Below are 22092 nucleotides of genomic sequence, written 5' to 3'. Positions count from 1 at the left end.
CCCTACAGCCACCAGTTGGGGCCCAGGTGCTCGTGCTCCCACCTGCATGCGTGTGTCCCATCCTGAGCCTTCGTCCCAAAGCCCTGTGGAGTCGGCAGGGAGAGAGGCAGATGGAGCTGCGGACCCTGAGCTTGGAAACAGCTGTTGCCTCAGTCTGCACGTGGCTGTGCGCCCCCAGGGGAGCCGTGTGGGCCTGTGCCTGAGAGATGCATGTATCCAGGCAGGTGGGCATCCACATCCCGGGGCCTCAGCCACATGCTCTGCTCTCTGGGAGCCCTGGGGGACTGAGGGAACCCAGGAAATCCACTGTCCTTTCCAACCACCCTCTTGGGGTCCAGGCTCTGCTCTGTGCATCCATCCCCAAGGGGACATGTAAGGAACCTGGGAGGGAGCCTGGGCCCACCCTGTCAGGGATCCCTCTGTGCCTGGTGTGTGTAGGTCCCCTCTGAACTGGCCAGAGGGCACTGGCCTGAGGGCAGGACACCAGGACCCAGGCCCGGCCATGTCCTTGACTCAGGGCCGTCCCAGGGCTGGTGCCTCCCCATTATAGAACCTCAGCATCTTTGCTGTGGATTAGGGACAATTGTCTGGTTCCTAGGGGCAGGGGAGGACTCAGTGCCACAAAGAACACCACAGTGGACACGATGGCAGGCCATGGGGGTGGCTGAACAGTTATTATTGCGGATCCCTGGGGCTGCGGGCCTCTTCTCTGCCCACCTGGCTCACCTGCCCAGGTAGCTGGAGTTGGTCATAAACTGGAAGGTGCTAGACAGAGTCCACCACACCAGCTCCGGGCACGGCCCACTCATAAGGACTCAAAGCTACGCACCTGTGCTAAGGTCCTGAGGTCCTGAGGACTCCTTGGCATAGACAGGCCTACAAACCTAAGCTGTCCTGGATAAAAGGAGCTGTCAGCCCCTCTGTCCGCATGAGGAGGTGCAGGAGGGCAGGCAGGCCCCCAGCGGTCCTCATGGACTGTCGGGCTGCTCCGTGTGGCCGGGCTCCTGGGCCGGGTCCTGGCTGAGGGGCTGCAGGGCCTGTGCTGTCTCCTCCAGGCTGCCGTGTGTGGCAGTCAACCCCGGCAGCTCCTGCTGGTTCTCCTTGCTGTGCCAGATGCCATAGCCAAAATACACCATGAGTCCTGTAAGGATGGCACAAGCCTGAGGGGCAGGTCCCAGCCCAGCTTCCCTGCTTGCCCTCCTCCTGCAGCCAACCCAGGGTCCCAGCCTGGCCCCCACTCACCAATCAGCAGCCAGACGGACAAGCTCAGCCAGGTCAGGTAGCTCAGCTGCAGCATGAGCAAGACGTTGAGGAGGATGCTCAGGGCTGGAGTCAGGGGCACCATGGGAACCTGAGGGGCAAGGGCAGGGCTGCTGGGCTGCAGGGAAGGGCTGCTGGCCTGGGGCCTGATTTCTCGGGAGTCCACAGAGCCTTTCTCCACCTCTGGAGGTTCCAGAGACAAGTGCCCACTCGCCATGCAGAAAGAGGGGGATGGGGTTCTGGCCTCCCCTACCCCGTGAGCCCTGGTGCATCCTGCCACGGCAGAGGAGGAAGGGGCGAAGGGAGCTGGCTGGGCTGAGAGTGAGGGGTGCTGGCTGGAGGAAGTACCTGAAAGGTGTCCTGCCGGCGCTGTTGCTGGTGGGCCCCCAGGACGAGGAGACTGAGCAGAAACACGACGGAGCTGAGCAGGAGCAGCAGGGTGTGGCCCCAGGGTGGGAGGTGCAGGGCCGAGTCCCCAAAGACCAGCACGCAGTCCAGAGTGATGGCCGAGGCCACCAGGACACCAAGTGCCCAAGCCACAGCGGCTCCAGGTCTGCACCCACCCAGGAAGCCAAGGTAGGGCCTCAGGGCTGGTCGCAGCTGCCCGGGCTCAGGGGCTGAGGCCTGCTCTGTGCCCACAGGGCTGGCTGGGCCCAGGGAACTGGCTGGAAGGGACTTGTGGAAGTGTAGCACGATAGTGCTGGTGGCCACGAAGGTAAAGGTCAGCAGTGTGCAGATGGACCGGAACTGGACCAGTGTCCGGAGGTCCAGCAGCAGCGCCAGGAAAGCCATGAGGACCCCAAATACCAGGATGCCCACTATGGGGACCTGCATCCGGGGGTGCACGTGGGCAAACACCTGGAAGAAGAGCCCGTCGGTGGCCATGGCATATGCGATGCGTGGTAGGGTAAAGATGTCACTGAGCAGGACAGTGTTCATGGCTGTGGCAGAGGGTGGGAAACTGGTCAGCATGGTGGAAAGGCCCACCAGGGGTCGCTGCTGGTGTTCAGGGCATGGGTGGCCCCTTAGGAACAGGGGCATGAGTCTATCTGGGCTCTCAGAGTGAGCCTGAGTGTATGTAAGGTACTGGATTGTTCCCCCTCACCACCCAGGAATGGGACAGCCCAGTTTAGGTGACAGACCCACTGGAGAATCTGTTGAGGGCTGAGTCCCTCCACCAGGAAAGGACCTGGCAACACATGCCCAGAACTGACATTCTGTGTACGATTGGCAGAGGCGGTGAGTAGGTCCCTCCCAACGAGCCTGGGTGGAGAGTCTAATCATTAGCACCTTCCTGGGCCCAGGATGCAACTGGGAACACAGGCCCAGGTGGAACTGTGTTCCCTCGAGGCCTAGGGCAGGGCCCCATCACCCTGTTCCCTCCTTGCCCGGAAAGGCCCCTTACCGCAGATAGCACCAGCGGCCACGATGAAGGCCGCCCAGCTGTAACCCCGCTGGTAGAAGGCATCAGCGAGTGCTGAGTCAGGTTCCAGTCTGTGCCAGGGCACAATGAGGGTGAGCACAGTGGAGACGAGGATGTAGGCACCAGCCACCAGGCCAAGCGTGATGATGATGGCCATAGGCACAGCCCGCTTCGGGTTCTGGGCCTCTTCGCTGGAGGTAGTAATGACACCAAAGCCCAGGAAGGCATAGAAGCAGGTGGCAGCTCCGGCCATGATGCCGGAGAAGCCGAAGGGTGCAAAGCCACCCTCGTCAGCACTCCAGTTGTGCGGGCGGGCCAGGACAAACCCCAGGATGATGATGAAGAGGATGACGAGCAGGTTCATGGCAAGCAGTATGTGGTTGAGCCAGGAAGAGACACGGGCTCCACAGGAGACAAATGTGGAGGCCAAAAGTATGACTCCAGCAGCCAAGAAGTCGGGGAACTGGGCCAGGAACGGCACCTGCCAGAAGCCCACGTGGGCCATGGTGAAGTTACGGATGCGGTGGCTGAAGATGGCGTCCAGGTAGCTGCTCGAGGCGCGGGCCACAGCAGCGCCGCCAAAGAGGTACTCGAGGAGCACGTTCCAGCCAACGAGGAAGGCCCACAGCTCGCCCAAGGACACATAGGTGAACAGGTAGGCAGAGCCCGTGCGAGGCACACGGGCCCCGAACTCCACGTAGCATAGGGCTGCCAGCAGGGAGGCCACAGCAGCGATGCTGAAGGACACGAGCACCGCAGGGCCAGCCATCTCCTTGGCCACGGTGCCCGAGAGCACGTAGAGACCTGAGCCCACTGTAGCACCGACTCCCAGCAGGATCAGGTCCAGCGTGCTCAGGCAGCGCTGAAGTGATGTCTCCGTTGTGGACTCCTCCAGTGGCTTTAGTCGGTTCAGCTTCTGGCAGAAGCGCGCCAGGCTGGCGGTGTTGGGCAGTCCCCAGCCCATGGTGGGCAGCTGAGAGGAGCACCAAGCCAGCTGTGGGCACCTATGAGGGTGAGAGGGAGATGACAGACTGTCCAGATGGATCCTGACCAGCCTTCAGTCATTGCTCTGACCCTGCCCTGGGACTGAAGCCTTGAACCACTGGCTGCCCGGAGGGCTGGATGAGGCAGGGTCAGGGTCACAGGGAAGCATGGAGATCTCTGGCCTGCCTCCGGGGCAAGGGAGGGAGCCTGGTGGAGGGGGACCTGGGCGTGCTTGGGAGGGGCCCTGAGGGTCTAGAGGGGGCTACCCCAGGGAGCCTGGCTGGGAACCGCTCTAGTGGTCTGGGATCCCAGGGCAGGGTGGAACCCCAAGGCTTCCTGGGAGCTGGGCCAGGGCTCCAGGACCTGGAACAGGAGCAACTCTGACCCAGAGGCCACCTGGTCTCAGACAGCAGCACTGATGCCCGCTCTCCCAGCCCTGCCAGGCTGTGTATCAGTGCCTAATGGGAGTGGGGCACACTCTGGGCCCTGCACCTGAGGCCGGGGCCCTGCAGCCCGCCTCCACACTGTGGCCAGAGCCACCTCTGCCATACCCCTGTCCCCAATTAGCAAAACCGTCACCTCCTCTCTGGCCTGAGTCTGTCCTGCATGACTTCCTGCAGCTCACCTGCTGTCTCCCTTGCTGCCACCACAGCTGTCGCTGCCACCACCAGTCTACGCCGGTCCCTACCCCAGGCTGCCAGATCTGGTACAGGACCCCATATCGTGGTCCTACAGGCATTTAGCCAACACTACCCACATCTCACACAGTCAAGACCAGAGATCCTCAGGTTCTAGGGAAGCCCTATTACTGTGCCTGATTCACAGATGAGGAAACCCACTGGTGGCCTCAGGAGGCTGGTGAAGTTTAAGGTCCGGGTCTGGGGTCGGGGCTGGTGGGGTTTGGACCCCGCCCGCTTTCCACTGCTGCAGGCACCCTCCTTGATCCCTCATCCCAACACAGGTACTCCACCAGCTGGGCACCATCCGGGCCCCTCAACACTGGGAACTGTGGGGCTGTGGGCGTCAGGCAAGACGCTGGTAAGACGAGGGTATGAATCTGGCTGAGAGGCCTTGGGCAGCGCCTGACCTCTGGGCACAGCGGGATGGCAGTAAGCCACACTCATCCACTGATGAGGGAGTGCGCAGCTCTGGGGACTGGTCTGCGAATTGGCAGGACTCACGCTGGCTGTTCTGAGCTTGTAGCTGCACACGATGTCCTGAAAGGAGGCAAGCAGACTCCTGGGGATAACCTCAGCCCTCCAGCTGGGGGCACCCCTAGAGCCCCTCAGCCACCAATGGCAGCCCTTTCTAGACAGGAGCACCTGTCAAGCCTGGGGGACCCTGCAGGACCCTAACGGCAGCTCCCCACTTGTGGATATCCGTGAGAAGTAGCGTGGACTGAGCTTCTCCAGGCCAGTCCCCACATCACGGATGACACATCACGGGTCTCACCACGTGACAATCACAACCCCCTCAGGCTGATTTATTCCTGGGGCTGAGGGGTCTTTGTCCTTCTGCTCTTCCCACTTCTTTGAAAGTGGAAAGGTTGGTGTGACAGCGTGTGAAGTTGTTTACAGAAAAATGATGACAATCTGTGCAAGCAACGCACAACTAAAACAGATATCCTCTTCCCCCAGAAGTTTCTCCGTCTTGTCAGGTTTCTATGTGGTTTGCGGAACAGGACTTTAGGGGCACCTGCAGGCTGTCTGGCTCACTGGGCTGGTGACAGGATGGTGGACTCCCAGACAAGATGGTGCCACTTAGAACACTGCCTGAGCCCACCCCCTTGTCCTCTTCTGATATTTGGCTGACATCGTCTCGAGGAACTTCTCAGATGGGCTCCCACTGCCTGCAGGGATGACATCTCCCGTACCTCACTCCTTGTGGCCGAAACACAGCTAAGCAGATGTTCCTTGTTCTGAAATGTTTTGACAAAAATCCAGAAAAATGCATTTCCAACCAAGAGGCTTGAGCAATTTTGTAACAGGAGCTCCCGCAAGGCCTTGCTGATGACAACCTGAGAGCTGATAGGCATGCTTTTGGAAGACTTACTGACTTTATCTACCCAGAGAGGAGCTCTAACCACACACCCCTTCACGAGCACCAACATCCAATGGATATTCGTGGCCAAGCATGGTTGATGCAGTAAACTGTACACGTCCAGGAATATGGCTGGGCCAAATGCTGGATCCCACTGAGCAAGGCAGTTACACAGAGCAACACTATGAAGATGCAGTGAAGAGAAAGCACCAAAAAATACACAAAGAGAAAGCACGTCCCACCTCATCCTACAAAGCCAGGATCACCCTGATACCAAACCCAACAAAGACATCACAGAAAAGAAAACACAGGCCGGTATCTTTTATGAATATAGAGGGAGAATCATTCAACTGAATACCAGCAAGTTGAGTCCAGTGACATATAAAGGACCAAGCAGGATTTATCCCAGGAATGCAAGATTGATTTAGCATCTGAAAGTCAGTCAACGTATTATATGCCATACTAATAGAAGAAGGACAAAACCACATGGTCATCTCGACAGACGCAGAGAAAAACAGTCAGCAAAGCTGGAATAGACGGGACCGCCCTCAAACTGATGAAGACCATCTACGAAAACCCCCGGCTGCTGTGCTCAGTGGTGAGAGACTGAAAGCTTTCCCTCTGATCGAGAACAACCTCGGGATGTCCTCTCACCACTTGTGCTCAACATTTCACTGGAGGCTCTGGCCATGGCAATTAGGTGAGAATGTGACATAAAAGGAATCCAGATTGGAAAGGAAGAAGTACAACTGTCTCTAGCACAGATGACACGATCTTATGTAGAGAAAATCCCAAAGAATCCACACAAAAAATTACTAGAACTGATAAACAAGTTCAGTGAAGGTGCAGGATACAAGATCAATATACAAAAGTCAATTGTGTTTCTATACACCAGCAATGAACTATCCAGAAATGAAATTAAGAAAACAATTCTGCTTCCACAGCATCAAAAAGAATAAGTGTATGTATAAGCATACCTTAGAATAAAATTGACAAGAGAAATGCAAGACTTCAGCACTGAAAACTACTAAACATATTGAAAAAAGTAGAAGACCTAAATGAGTGGAAGGACATCCCACATTCCTGAACTGGAGAACTTAATGTTGTCAAGATGGAAATCCTCCCCAATCGGTCTGCAGATTCAGTGCAATCCCTGTCACAATCCCAAGTGCTATTTTGCAGAAATTATCAAGCTCATCCTAAAATTCATGTGGAGACGCAAGGGACCCAGGACAGCCCAAACAATTTGACAAAGAACAAAGTTGGAGGACTTACACTTTCTGATTTCTCAACAGACCACAAAGCTACAGCAATCAAGACAGTGTGTTACTGACATAAGGATAGACATATAGATCAATGGAATAGAATTGAGAGTCCAAAAATATGGGCAATTAATTTTTAAAAATTTGTAGCCAATTTAAATTTATGGCCAATTGATTTTTAAAAAATAGACTTCATTTTTTAGGGTAGTTTTAGGTTCACAACAAAATTGAGCAGAAGGTGGAGTTCTCATATGCACATGCACAGCTTCCCCCACTCTCACCACACCCCAGCAGATTGGTACATTTGTTGTAATTGATGAACCTACAATGACCCCTCATTATCACCTAAACCCATAGTTTCCATTAGGGCTCACTCTTGGTGTTGTACATTCCATGGGTTTTGACAAATGTATAGTGACATTTGTACACTATTACAGTATGCACTAAAAATCCTCTGTGCTTCACCTACTCATCCCTCCCTCCCCACTAACCCCTGAGAACCACTGATCTTTTTCTGTCTCCACAGTTTTGCCTTTCCAGAATGTGATATAGCTGGAATCGAGTCAGACAATATGTCACCTTTTCAGACTGGCCTTTTTAACTGAGTCATATGTATTTAAGGTTGTCTGATGTCTTCTCACAGCTTGTTAGCTCCTTTCTTTTTAACACTGAGTAACATTTCTTGTCTGGATGGAGCACAGTTGATTTATCCATGCACTTACTGAAGGACATCTTGGTTGCTTCCAAGTTTTGGCAATCATGAAAGGAGCTGCTGTAAACATCCATGTGCAGGTTTTTGTGTGGATATAAGTTTTCGGCTCATTGGGGAAAATAACAAAGAGTGTGGTTGCTGAATCATGTGGTAAAAGTATGTTCGGTTTTCTAAAAAACTACCACACTCTCTTCCAAAATGGCTGTGCCGTGTTGCGCTCCCACCAGCAATGAAGGAGCGTTCCTGCTGCTCTGCATCCTCAGCAGCAGGTGGTGTTGTCAGTGTGTTGGATTTTTGCCCTTCTAACTGGTGTGGAGTGGTGTCTCAGTGTCGTTGTAATTTGCAATGCCCTAATGGAGCCTCTTTTCATAGCCTTATTGGCCAACTGTGCATCTTCTTTGGTGAGATATTTGCTCAGATCTGCCCATTTTAATTGGGTTGTTGGTTTTCTTATTTTTGATTTTGAATAATTCTTCCTATAATTTAGATAACAATTCTTTATCAGCTATGTCTTGTGCAAATATTTTCTCCTAGTGTATGCTTTGTTTTCTCATTCTCTTGGTGGCCAGTTGATTTTTTTCTTTTTTGGCAGGGAAAGATTCGCCCTGAGCTAACAACTGTTGCCAATCTTCCTCTTTCTGTTTTTCTCAGCAAAGCCCCAGAGCATGGTTGTATATCCTAGCTGTAAGTCCTTCTACTACTTCTATGTGAGCTGCAACACAGCATGGCAGCTGACAGACAGGTGGTGGTGTTCTGTGATGGGGAACAAACCCAGCTTACCAAAGCAGTGAGCACCGAACTTTAACAATGGCCACTTGATTCTTGACAAGAGCGCCAAAACAAACCACTGGGGAAACAATAATCTTTTCAACACACTGTGCTGCGACAACTAGGTATTCACATGCAAGTGAATGAAGTCAGATTCCTACCTCACACCACACACATAAATTAACTCAAAATGGATCAAAGACCTAAATCTAAGTGCTGAAACTATACAGGCATACCTCGAGGTTATTAGGGGTTCAGTCCAGACCACCACAAGAAAATGAGTATCATAAGAAAGTGAGCCACTTGAATTTTTTTGTTTCCCCGTGCATTTGAAAGTTATGTTTACACCATACTATAGCCTATGAAGTATACAATAGCATTATGTCTAAAAAAACAATGTATATACATTAATTAAAAAACACTTTATTAATTAAAAACTGCAAACCACCATCTGAACCTTTGGCAAGTTGTAATCTTTTTCCTGGGGGAGGGTCTTGCCTCCATGTTGATGGCTGCTGACTGATCAGGGTGGCGGTTGCTGAAGGTTGGGGTGGCTGTGGCAATTTCTTAAAATAAGACAACAGTGAAGTTTGCTGCATTGATTGATTCTTCCTTTCTTGAACAGTTTCTCTGTAACATGAAATGTGTGATAGCATGTTGCCCACACTAGAACTTCTTTCAAAATTGGTGTCAGTCCTCAGAAACCCTGTCACTGATTTATCAACTAAGTTTATGTAATATTCTAAATCCTTTGTTGTCATTTCAACTATCTTCACAGCATCTTCACCAGGAGTAGCTTCCATCTCAAGAAACCACTTTCTTTTCGCATTCATAAGAAGCAACTCCTCATCCATTAAAGTTGTATCATGAGAGTGCAGCCATTAGTCACATCTTTACGCTCCACTGCTAGTCCTAGCTCTCTTGCTCTGTCCACCACATCGGAAGTTACTTTCTCCACTGAAGTCTTGAATCCCTCAGTGTCATCCATGAGGGTTGGAATCACCTTCTTCCAAACTCCCGTTAATATTGATAGTTTGACCTCTTTGCATGATTCACAAATGTTCTTAATGGCATCTAGAAAGGTGAATTCTTTCCAGAAGATTTTCAGTTTACTTTGCCCAGATCCATCAGAGGAACCACTCTCTATGGGAACTATATCCTTATGACAACTATTTCTTAAATAATAAGACTTGAAACTCAAAATTACTCCATGGTCCATAATCAAAATGACTCCCCAGATCATGCAGAATGGATGTTGTGTTAGCAGGCATGGAAACAATGTCTGATGGACATTGAACATCTCCATCAGAGATCTTGGCTGACCAGGTGCATTGTCAATGAGCAGTAATATTTTGAAAGGAATCTTTTTTTCTGAGCAGTAGGTCTCCACAGTAGGCTTAAAATATTCAGTAAACCATGTTGTAAACAGACGTACTGTGCTCCAGGCTTTATTGTTCCATTTATAGAGCACAGAGAAGATTTTGCACAATTCTTAAGGTCCTTAGGATTTTTGGAACAGTATATGAGCAAAGCTTCAACTTAAAGTCACCAGCTGCATTAGCCCCTAACAAGAGAGTCAGTCTGTCCTTTGAAGCTTTGAAGCCAGGCATTGACTTCTCCACTCTAGGTAGGAAAGTTCTAGAAGGGACCTTCTTCCAATAAAAGGCTGTTTCATCTACATTGAAACTCTGTTGTTTAGAGCAGCCACCTTCACTAGTGATCTTAGCGAGATCTTCGCTGTAACTTGCTGCAGCTTCTCCATCAGCACTTGCTGCTTCACCTGGCACTTTCATGTCATGGAGATGGCTTCTCTCCTTAAACCTCATGAACCAACCTCTGCTGGCTTCATTCTTTTCTTCTGCAGCCTCCTCACCTCTCTCATCCTTCCTATAATTGAAGAGTTAGGGCCTTGCTCTGGACTAGGCTTTCGCTTAAGGGAATGTTGTGGCTGGTTTGATCATCCAGCCAGACCCCTAAAACTTTCTCCATATCAGCAATAAGGCTGTCTTCCTTCCTTATCATTTGTGTGTTCACTGGAGTAGCACTTTTAATTTCCTTCAAGAACGTTTCCTTTGCAGTCGCAGCTTGGCTAACTGTTTGGTGCAAGAGGCCTAGCTTTTGTCCTATCTTGGCTTTTGAGCTGCCTTCCTCATTAAGCTTAATCATTTCCAGATTTTGATTTAAAGTGAGAGACGTGCAACTCTTCCTTTCACTGGAACACTTAGAGGCAATCGTAGGGTTATTAACTGGCCTAATATTAGTATTGTTGTGTTTCAGGCAATAGGGAGGCCTGAGGAGAGGGAGAGAGATGGGAGAACTGCTGGTCAGTGGAGCAGCCAGAACACATACAACATTCATCTCTTAAGTTTCCTATCTTATGGGAGCACAGTTTGTGGCAACCCCAAACAATTACAATTCCAACAACAAAGATCACTGATGACAGGGGCTGGCCTGGTGGCTCAGTGGTTAAGTTCATGAGCTCCACCTTGGATCTAAGGCATGAACCTACACACTGCTTGTCAAGTCACGCTGTGGCATGTGTCCCTCATATAAAATAGAGGAAGATGGTCATGGATGTTAGCTCAGGGCCAATCTTCTTCAGGACAAAGAGGAAGATTAGCAGTGGATGTGAGCTCAGGGCTAATCTTCCTCAACAAAAAGCATAAAGAAAAAATAGCTCACTGATCACAGATCACTATAACAAATTAATAAGAATGGAAGTATTTGAAACATTCTGAGAATTATTAAAATCTGACACAAAGACAAGAAGTGAACCAATGCTGTTGGAAAAATGGTGCCAATAGACTGGCTAGACCCAGGGTTGCCATAAACCTTTGATGGGGTTTAGGGCAGATTGCCCCAAGATGTCCACTCTGGTATGTGGATTATTTCAAGCTGAAGACAATCAATGCTTGGAAGATATTGGAAGAACTTTTGACCTTCCCCCAAACTGCCTAAAATAATTTAAGATAGAAGAGCCTGTCCCAGGAAGGAGCTCTTACCATAGATAATCCTAGGTGTGGTGGGCAGGAAGACATCTAGCAAGGGCCATTTTATGAAAAGAGCTCTTTCAGTTCCCATTGTCTGTAGATGGGACAATGCAAACACTTCTTTACCAAATATTAACTCTTTCCACCTTCTCGTAGATTGGCTTCTCCCCTTTGAAGTCTCAGACCTCTATCTCCTTCTCCTTAGTCCAGAAAGACATATACACCTCATTTTGCCTGACCATCTTTGGAATTCTTCATGCTCATGAAGTCAATAGGTACACATATTAAACTGTGATTTTCTCCGCTGCCCTGCCTTATGTCAGTTTTAATTCTTTGACCAGCCGTAAGAAAAGGAAGGGGAAAAGGGGGAATTCTCCCTCTTCCCCTGCAGTTTTGGTGTAGCCATCAGGATTCCACACTGGCTGGCAAGCTGCCTTCTCTGGCTGGAAGAAGTGCTTTCTCCCTGGCACGATCGCAGATGTGGAGATTCTGGGTCGTCTGATGAAGGCTGGCAAGAGGTAAGATTTCTGACCACATCAGCCTCCTGGAGTCTCTATCTGTGGGGTTTGGTGGAGGGAAATAGTGAGAATTTCTTTCTCTCTTTCTAAATTTATATTGGCAGGAGAAAATATTTGGGAAACTATTTTCTTGTGGTTTTTAGTGACTCCAGTAAATTTTGTAGCGTACTCTTGGCTTTTTCATCCTTTTCTTCCCAGAGATAGTCACTTGTTTTTTCTTTTTTGTATATGTATTTGTGTCGTATGTCATAAGAAGGAAAAACCACAGAGTTGATGCAGACATAAGCCCTATAAGCCTGTTGTCTGGGCCGGCCCAAAGGCACAGGCTGGTGAGTTTGCAATCTCACCAGAGCAGCGTCTGTTGAGACAAACTTTGCTGTGGGTTCATATGCATGTGAGGTAACAGCTGTTGCTGAGGGATATCTTGGAAGCCAAAAGGCTGCAATATTGGTGGGCATGGGTCGAGCAGTTCAGAGCCGTTGGGGTGTTGCCTCCTCAAGAAGACTTCCATGATAGGAAAATTTGGTCATGAAACTGCATAGATGGCAACAGGTCTCCCGCCAAACTCGAGAAAATTCCTGTGCAATGAGGTGCTCTGTAAAACACACACAATCCCCAACCCCATGGCACATCCCTCCTACGTATTAGTTCGGCTCCAAGGGACCCAAGGCAGAGCTAAAGTTGTCACTGTGTATGTAGGGGAAAGAAACACAACCAGATGAGCTTTTTCCTTCCACCGTATTCTGTGTCTCGAGAACTTAGCTTTTGACCAGTGATAATATTTTCCGTGGTCTCCAGCATCCAGAAGGTGCATTTGCTGGAGTAAACCTTGGTGGCCAGTCAAATAGACTGAGGTTCCAAGCATTCTCTGTCTGGCTGTGCCAGGCTCTCAGGTGAGTTTGTCATAAAGGGTCCAATCCATGGAGGCCTTTGTCATTTCAGCCTTCCTTATTTGTTAGCACTGGAAAAGTCCCATTCCTGTGGCTCCTGCCTGGTGTCACAGATTAGTGGGTCTGTGACTAGAGGCTCCCATGCTCTCCTGAGGGACCAGAGACACCATTTTCATTACACCATCCTTACTGCCTGTGCAGCAAAGCTCTTTACTTCCCCCGAGGGTTTGAGGAGTCACCTTCTTGGATCATGGGGGATGCATCATCTGTGCCCTCTCCAGGGGCACTTCTTGCATCCATGGTAAAGATTTACTCTAACCCTGGAAGTTACCTCCAGATCTTTCCTTATAAAGTCCCATTGGACTGAGTCACTATTGGAATAAATACACCAATGGAGATCCTCCTCGTCCAGGGCCAGATGATGGATCTTTTGAATTAGAGTAAATTTTATATTTGAAAACTATTCAAGAGAGCTCTTATCACAAGCAGCTGCCTTATTGGTATTCATGGGAAGAATAATTGAAAAGAAAATCCCCCCAAATATAATGGCTTACCTTAGGGAATCTCTTAATAAAATGAAAGAATGGAAGTCTGACTTAGAACAGAGATTAAAAAGCAAATTTAATGTAAATGTAACCACAGGCCCTCCAGGACCAGTTCAACAAAGTGATTAAGGATCGCCTTTCAGAAAAACTGCAAAGCCACACAGCCAGAGCATGTGTAAATGAAGAAATCAAGACCTGAAACGACCTCAGGACTGAATACCTCCATGCCCACAGAACCCAAGGACCAGGACGTGACTGGAACCTGAAAGTTGGACTCTTGTCAGATGTGAAGGGTCCCTCCTTCAGGAAGATCTAGTGTTAAGGTTGCTTCCCCACCCTGTCATAAATGTTTAATACATTACCATAAATGCTTGAAGCCCACCAATCAGAACCTGGCCTACCAGCATTTCTGTGTGCCAGCATAATCTCCCTAACCTCTTAAATTCCCCCCCAAATCCTGAACTGGGGAGACAGGTCTCAGGACACCTGCCCCCGTCTCCCCGCAGGTTGCTTTCACAGAATAAAGCTGATTCTCCCCCTCGAGTCGGACGCCATCATTAATTGGCTTGTTTGTGCACATCAGCAGAGAACCCCAATTTTGTGTGGTGAAAACTGGTGACCACGAAGGGACCAAGGTCCTGCAACCACCCGCCCAAGGCCCTGCATCCCCTGGCAGGGTGTGGGGTCTTTTCATCCACCCTAAGTGGGGCTTGAACATTTCCTCCAGAGGCTTCGCTGATTGGATCCCTGTCTCCCCACTGTGGTGCTCCAGGCCCTAAGGCATTCTTTTCTTCCCTTTGGGAGAAGAAGCAGCTTCTGGATCAGGATGTCTCTGGACTCGGGGTAATTAACTCTGAGAAACTGACTATCCTTTACCCTGTCTCTCTGGTTTGATTTCCTGGAAATATAAGTTTGTCTTGTGTTCTGGGAATCCTGGTGGGCTGAGAGCTGAACCTTGGGCCTAAACCATCCAAGGTATTTAGAGATAGAAAAAATCCTCCACTCATGAAGTTGCTTCTGGGTCTGGGCAAGTCCTGGCGCTGGTTCTGACTTTCCCCTGGAAATCTGGTTTTGAGTAGTTCTTGGCTCTGGTTCTGAGCTACTCCTGGGACCCTGGCTAGTATTATGGTCTGTATTACATGTAGAATTGTATTCTGTATTAACGTTTGTCTGAACTGAATTGGCTGTTCTGGGGACTGAGTTTCTCAGTAACTGTAACAAACTCTCTTTAGAAATTACTGTGGTGTTGTGACTACATTGGGCAAAACCCTAAAATGGGGATAAGTGTAAACAGCTGGCAAGATAACCTGGGATAATTTAGAATTACAGTGGCCACTTTGGGCTCCTTTTGAGCTTTCAAACAAGAAACAAACCTTTAAAGGCTCAAAGTCTCCACCTTTTGACCTAAAGCTTCCAGAAGCTGTCAATGTTTACAAGAACTGCAGACTCTCATCAAGCTTGTTTTGTGTCCTGAGGGCTTGACTTGATAATCATCAGGTTAGGGGAGTCTCAAAACTATGGCAGGAAAAAGAATGTGGTTACACTGCATTTTTCGGACTGAGATGGTCAGACAGAAATGCAGGTTGCACTCCTGTTTGTGGCTAAGGGTCCTACCAGCTGCCATCGGCCTCAGGGGAAAATTATATTAGCCGTTAGAAGGAAGACTTCGTTAGGCCTTCATTGTAAGGGTCTTGATTTCGGGGACACTTGAAATTTTCACGATCTGACTCTAGCTGCAGCATAAATATAATTTTGACTGGCATATCTAAATTCTTAAACAATCAGAAGTGCTAATTTGAGCCCCACCTGTAGCCTCTTAGGCTGAATTTTCCCAAATTGGGTGCCTTTTAGCTATGAGTCTGAAGTATCTGCTACTGAGTACTCATTGGTTTATTGATCCTTCTGCTCCCAGAGATGGTCACTATTTTCCCTTGTCTCTGTCTTTTGCATCCTTTGCCATAAAAAGGGAAAGACCACAGGGTAAGATGCAGGCATCTCCATAAGCCTGTTGTCTCGGCAGGCCCACAGTAAAGTGTAGGGCCATGTATGTTGTATGTCCATAAAGTGGAAGCTGTTGCTAAGGGACATCTTGGAATCCAAAAAAGCCACAATATTGATGGGCACAGGTCAAGCAATGCAGAGCCATTAGGTGGTCACCATCTCAAGAAGACTCCCTTGATAGGATAAGTTGGTCACAGAAGGAGGTTGATGACAACAGGTCTCCTGCCAACCTTAAGAAAATGTCCGTGCAAGCATGAGGTACTCTGTAAAGCACACACAATCCTCAACCCTGTGGCAGCTCCCCTCCTAGGTATTAGTCTGGCTCCGAGAGACCCAAAGCATAGCTAAAGCTGTTAATGTGCATATAGGATCAGTTTTTCCCCTTTTGTCTTGTTCTGTCTTCAGAGCTTGGCTTTATGACCTCTTTGGTCATGAGGGGTCCCAGGCCATTGGAGGTCTTTGTTGCCTCAACTTTCATTGCTTGTTAGTGCACTACCAGCTGTGCAGCGGAAGCCTTTGCTTTCTTGGATTATTTTTGGGAGTGAACTTTCTGGATCCTGTGAGGGTTGTTTATTTTACACCCTCTTTTGGGGATGCCTGTTGCATCCAGAGCTAAGCCATAATTTCTTATTAGTTTGAGTCACTATTAGGATCCTACTCATCAAAAGTCAGAAGATGGTTCCTTAAATGGGAAAAACTTCTAAATTGACAAAAATGCAGCTTAAAGTGTGGATCAACCTCTTTCCAGTTCTTTGGGGAACTGTAAACAACCATCTTTGTCTTGCAGATCCCTGCAGGGCCAGCACTGTGGCTCTAGAAGGCAATTCAAAGTTCACTTGTCCTTTTCCAGCCCCAAAGCCTCCCCTGTTCCTCTCAAAATGCTTGTAGGTATTAGGATGTTAAAAATGAATAAGGCAAATATGCCCCCGAAACTCCATCTTGGAGAGAACTTGAGTGGTTTCTCCGTGCCTTTGTAATATAGTTGGACAGACAGATCAACCTATTACGTCATTTAAGTTACAACCCAGTTTGTGAGAAATGAGGAGCAATTGTCCTTGAAAAGAAATCCTTGCAAAAGACTGGAAATTCAGCTGTAGAGACAGTTCAGGTTCCACCCATTTTCCTTATCTCAAGGAGCTTGCAAGCCCTCCAGGGAATATCTAGACCATTACTAATTCCTAGGACTGAAGAAAAAAAAAAAAGGAAAGAAAAATGGCCATAAGATCACCCTTGCCAGAAATCTAGCAGGCTGAGTGTCTTCCCCACAAATATTAGTAAAAATGGCTTTAAACAAAATTTGGGTTTGTAACTAGTGTATTACTGTACCTGATTCATGGCAGTAATTTTAAAACAATAGGTGTGGAGACTCTCTGTATGTATTTTTATATGTATGTTACATGTGTGATATTTTACCTCCAGATGGTATAATTTCTAAAGAGCTCTATTCAGTTGGCTTAAATTAAGCACTTACATAAATTATTTCTAAATGTAACTAACCCCAATGTCTATCAAGTTAACATGATATAAGTTAATCTTTGGTAACTGAAAGGTTATTTAAGATTGTTGGCTTGATTAAAATGGGCATATCCTCACAGTTATCAGCATTGGATATAATGCAGACATTCTGCCTTTATTATATGTTTATTGGTCATATAAGCTAATGTTATCTCTATGACAAAACTATTTAGCAAAAATAACTTAAAATGATGGCTAATTTTGTCCAATGTCTCATAAAGTTTTGTAGGCAATCTAAATAATTATTGGGATCAAGTAAACTAAATAGATGTGGAAAAGATAAAAGTGTTGGGTGAAATTTTTTAAATAATTATGTATTCTGGCATTATATTTAAGATAACTTGCAGCATCTCTTTGGTAACTTGAAACTTTGAAGTTTTGCTAGGTGAAATTAAATGATAAAAAATTCATTGGATATCTGGGTCATTTTCAAACATGTTAGTGTACTGAAACATTATCACTAAACATGTCTAAGTTTATCTACTTTTGACTTCTTATTACAGAGAAACTAAAAGTTGTTTGGATCTAATACTAAGCATGTCTTGTATTTTTATTAAAAGATTGTGCTATGAAGTAGCATGTTTCCAGAAGTTATAAAAAAGTATTTTTTATAAATTTGCCAAGCCACAGAATGCTAATATAAAAGACAGTTCATAATTACTTTTAAGTTTTCACTAAAGTCTGTAAGGGTTAAAAATTCTACTGAAAATTATTAAGCAAAACATCTTTGTATTCAAGAAAAGTAAGATGTAAGGTATAAAGAATGGAAATATTTTTGTTTGTATTTTAAGAAAGATAAATTTGTACTAAAGTACTAGGAGGGAGAAAGGAAAGCATGGGACAAATTCTGAAAGTAAAAAGAAAGTTATAGAAGGTCCATGAAAGAGGAATCCTAAAAAGAGTTTTATGCATGGTCAAGTTGGCTAAAGATTGAAGGAAATCTAATTAAGTAAATAAGTTTTAATGTCAAAAAATAAGCTGTTGCAAAAATTAAAATTTGGTTCTCTTTCTCTTAAAAGGGTAATTTTCCTGGACTTTTAGTCAGCTTTTGATAAAGAGGTTATAAAAGGCTTTTCTTTATTTTCGAGTAAGTTGACCTAAAATACAAGTGATCTGTATTTTGTTAAAGTAATTTCCTATGGGGCTGGCCTAGTGGTGCAGTGGTTAAGTTTGCACACTTGCTTCAGGAGCCCAGGGTTCCCTGGTTTGGATCCCGGGCATGGACCTACACACCACTTATCGAACCATGCTGTAGCAGGTGTCCCACATATAAAATAGAGGAAGATGGGCACAGATGTTACTCAGGACCAATCTTCCTCAGCAAAAAGAGGAGGATGGGCAGTGTATGTTATCTCAGGGCTAATCTTCCTTGGAAAAAAAAAAAGAGTAATAATTGCCTATGTTCAAAAAGACTGAGGTCTCCCTATTAAGGTTTTTCTTGACTATTTTAACTCTCTATTTGACCTTGACTGTTTCTGTTGTCACTCTGAATGGATAACTTGGTGAGCATTGTTTCCTATTTGACCAAGTGTTTTAAACCATTTGATATTTTTGAAAAGCTTCCCCCCAAATTCAAATCCTAAATGAAGTCTTTCTTTTGACTTGAAGGAAAAATTTTTTTCCTTGAGAATTTTCAGAGGACCCCTGGGACTACTCAAAGAAATATATTCTCTCTCTTCCTGTGAAGAAGAAGATACTGAAAAAATTAGGCTTATTTGGCATGTTAAATTGCATAGGGAACATTGTCAAATAAATGATGATAAACCTTCTTAGGTGGTATTATGGGGGTAAATGTTATTGATATAAATGTTCAAAAAATTATTCCTAAAATTCTTATTTGTCCTGGTTGTCAGCCAAAATTCTAGTTATCTTGAAGTGTTGTATGTCACAGAAATAGGTTTCTTTGTCAATTGCCATTTTCAGTCTTTTGTCATTTGCAGATAGTTGCTCCTTTACTCTGATGGTTTTGCAAATATGTTTCATCTTTAGATTCATGGAAAAGACTGACACTTACTCTAGAGTACAGGTTTCTGATAAATTTTCAAAGGATAAAACTGAACTTAGTAGGAAATACAGAGCTCTAATGGAGAAACTGATGACTTCATGAAACTGCCAACAGAAGATGAAGATCAAGAATTGATTACACAGGACTGAATGAACTGATGAGGATGATTATAATTTTTGTGACTTTTATTTGAGGTGTTGCTGATTTTTAATGTTTTGTTTTTTCCAGTTTTAAGAAAACCTTTTTCTCTTTCTCTTCAGCTAACTATGACTTATAGCAATTTTGTAAAGTTATACGTTTGTAAGTAAAATTGAAACATTTATTTTTTATCCCTATCTTATCCCTCCAAGATTTGGAAACTTAACGAGTGAGTATTGTTTTCATGGCAATAATAATCTGTTCTGATTATAACAGGACACTATTGGAAACATTGGTTTTAGTATTAAAGCTTTGAATGGAATGTCATGTTTGAGAGAAATATGCACACTCAGATATGACAAGACAGCTTTTGAGGAACAAAGAGTGAACTTTGTGAAATAAAGCCACTTGATAATATAAGCCTGGTACCTTGCTTACAGGGTTCTCAGAAAGCTTACCAGGTGAGTAAAGAAGGCCAATTCTCTGGTAGGTGCCTGGAAACTCAGAATATTTGGGGGACCTCGACAAGAGAGGAATGCCCCCAAATCTGTAGGCATTGTAGGCAGAATCTGATGACAAATCTTTGGCTTGGCTTTCCTGGCCTCAAGAGGCCTTTAAAGTCCAATCTGAGATTCCCTATAAAAAGTTCCAGCAAAGCAGATTTAAAGGAGCTTATATGATCAATTGATTTTCTTGCTGTACTTGTTTCAATAATTGGGCCAAGTATATTGAAATTAGACTTATTTTACAAATGAATGAATCTTAATTGGCTATCTTTGGTAAAAATGAGGGTGACTTTTGAGAGAAAAATTTTCTTTCAATAGAAACTATAGCACACATTCGTGGATATTAGGTTCTAGTTCTGATAATTGTCTTGAGGTTTTGTTTTATATCTGTTAACTGGACTGGATACTGAATTCTTCAGTATCCTGAAATATATGGCTAAAAATCTCCAAATGAACATTTTTAATATTTTCCATGCCACATAAACATACCACTTGTGAAACTGAGGAGAATCCACTTGTGTATCACAACTCCAAATTCTTTTCAGCATTGAGAGTCTTATTCCGCAGCTAAGGAAATCATGAGTTGGAAAAGGCAATCTTAGATCTCTCCATGTTAATGGAACAAGAGTTCAACACCATGCAAACTTTGAAAATACTCCAGTCAGAGATTAACAGTCTAGCCTCTGTGGTCTTCCAAAATCCACCTGCCGTGGACACACTGACTGCCCAGCAAGGAGGAGCTTGTGCATTCATCAGTGAAAAATGTTGCTTTAATGTGAATCAAACAGGGCAAGTAGCATGTAACTTACATCTATTAAAAGAGAAGATTCACACTTTCCATCAGATGAATGAAGCTCACCCATTTTACTGGACTGACTTATTCCCAGGATCAGGAACTGGTTTAATGTAGTGTGAGGAGACGGGCTCTGACCCCTTCTTTTCTGCTTGTTCATCCTCATTCTAATCCATGTTCTTTTCTCCCTTTGCAGATTTCTTACTACTTGGCTACTAACTCATTTTCTCTCTCCACAGTCATTTGCTTAGCTTTTAATATGTGAAACTTCCAGGGAAGTTTCAGATGAGGGAATTGATGGGGTTCAGGGCAGGACACCCCAAGAGGTGCCACTCTGGGATGTGGATTATTTCAAGCTGAAGACAATCAAGGCTCAGAAGAACATCTGACCTTCCCCCAAATTGCTTAAAGGAATTTAAGATAGAAAGGCCTATCCCAGAAGGAGCTCTTGTAAATGATTCTAGGTGTTGTAGGCAGGAAGGCATCTAGCAAGGGCCATTTTATCAAAAGATCTCTTGTCCAGGGCCCATTGTCTACGGATGGACAATTGAAACATTTGTTTACCAAATATGAACTCTTTTCATCTTCCTGAAAATTGCCTTCTCTCCCTTTGAAGTCTCAGACCTCCATCTTCCTCTGCTTAGTACAGAAATACATATATACCTGATTTTGCCTGACTGTCTTTGGAATTCTTGATGCTTATGTGAATTCTCCACGTACACTTATTAAACTTTGTTTGATTTTCTCCTCCCAACCGGCCTTAGGTCATTTTTAATTCTTTGAGCAGCCATAAGACCCATAAGGAGAAAAGGGGAGGAATTCTCCCTCCTCCCCTACAGCTTCTATTTGTAAAAAATTCAGTATCTGCAGAGCACAATAAAATAGCTGTTGAGATTGTCTCAAATTATCATTTGTTATGTAGAGCCCTGGGGTATTGGATGGTTCTGTTCTCTGTTCAACGAAAGACCATGAAGGAATTGAAATAGAGAAGTCTGTTACTCACAGGTCCTGGAGAAAGTCCACAGCACACCCTGATGGGCCACATCAGAGGTTAAGGCAGAGGGCAGGCAGAGCATGGCAGGACCTGGGGCATATTCCTTATTGAGATCCGCAGGTGGAACGCTTTGGGGTTCTCAGGCTAAGACTGGATTGGCCAATTCAAATGAAAAAGAGGTTTAGGTAAGCTTCCCAGGGGTCTTATCTAAGGGGCACACAGGGGGAAGGCCCTGGGAGGCAGGGAGAATGCTTCTCAGAAGGGCAGTTGCAGGAGTCATATCAGGAACTGACACGTACTTGTGACTCTGCTGGTGGTTATCTAGGGTGTGCACTCTCGGGAGGGGCCAGTGTCACTTCAAGGCCCCTGCAGGCCACTTGGCCACACAAAATGGATGCTGAGGCAGCAATGCTATGGAGTAGTTTAGCTAAGCTCCCAACAAACTCTTGGAAGAAAACATTGGAGCAAATCTTCATGATCGAGGATGAGGTAATGGTTTCTTTCTTTTATTTTTTATTTTTATTGAGGTAACATTGGTTTATAACATTGTATAAGTTTCAAACGTACATTAGAATTCGACATCTGCATGTACTACAGCGTGCTCACCACCAAAATGTAGTTTCCATCCATCACCATATAGCTGACCTCCATTTCCCATCTCACCCTCCCCCCAATGGTGTCTTTGAATATGACACCAAAATGTCAAGAAACCTAATAAAAATATAAATGAGTTGGATTTCATCAAACT

The 22092-nt window shown here is 46.0% G+C and overlaps 1 protein-coding gene across 1 annotated transcript; it reads right to left on the bottom strand.

Moving 5' to 3' along the window:
* Nucleotides 1–495: 495 nt before the first annotated feature.
* On the bottom strand, nt 496–21501 carry LOC106829469 (cationic amino acid transporter 4-like). Its single transcript, XM_044775697.2, has 5 exons — nt 21354–21501; nt 2666–3687; nt 1609–2201; nt 1243–1351; nt 496–1141 (listed from the first exon to the last, which is right to left on the bottom strand). Exons 2-5 carry the CDS (start codon nt 3645–3647, stop codon nt 969–971), a joined length of 1857 nt encoding a protein of 618 aa, XP_044631632.2. The 5' UTR covers nt 3648–3687; nt 21354–21501; the 3' UTR covers nt 496–968.
* Nucleotides 21502–22092: the final 591 nt, after the last annotated feature.

This window comes from Equus asinus, chromosome 8, assembly GCF_041296235.1.
Source record: "Equus asinus isolate D_3611 breed Donkey chromosome 8, EquAss-T2T_v2, whole genome shotgun sequence".
NCBI lineage: Eukaryota > Metazoa > Chordata > Mammalia > Perissodactyla > Equidae > Equus > Equus asinus.
The sequence above is the reverse complement of the archived record's forward strand: the minus strand, read 5'-3'. Positions and strand labels throughout refer to the sequence as shown.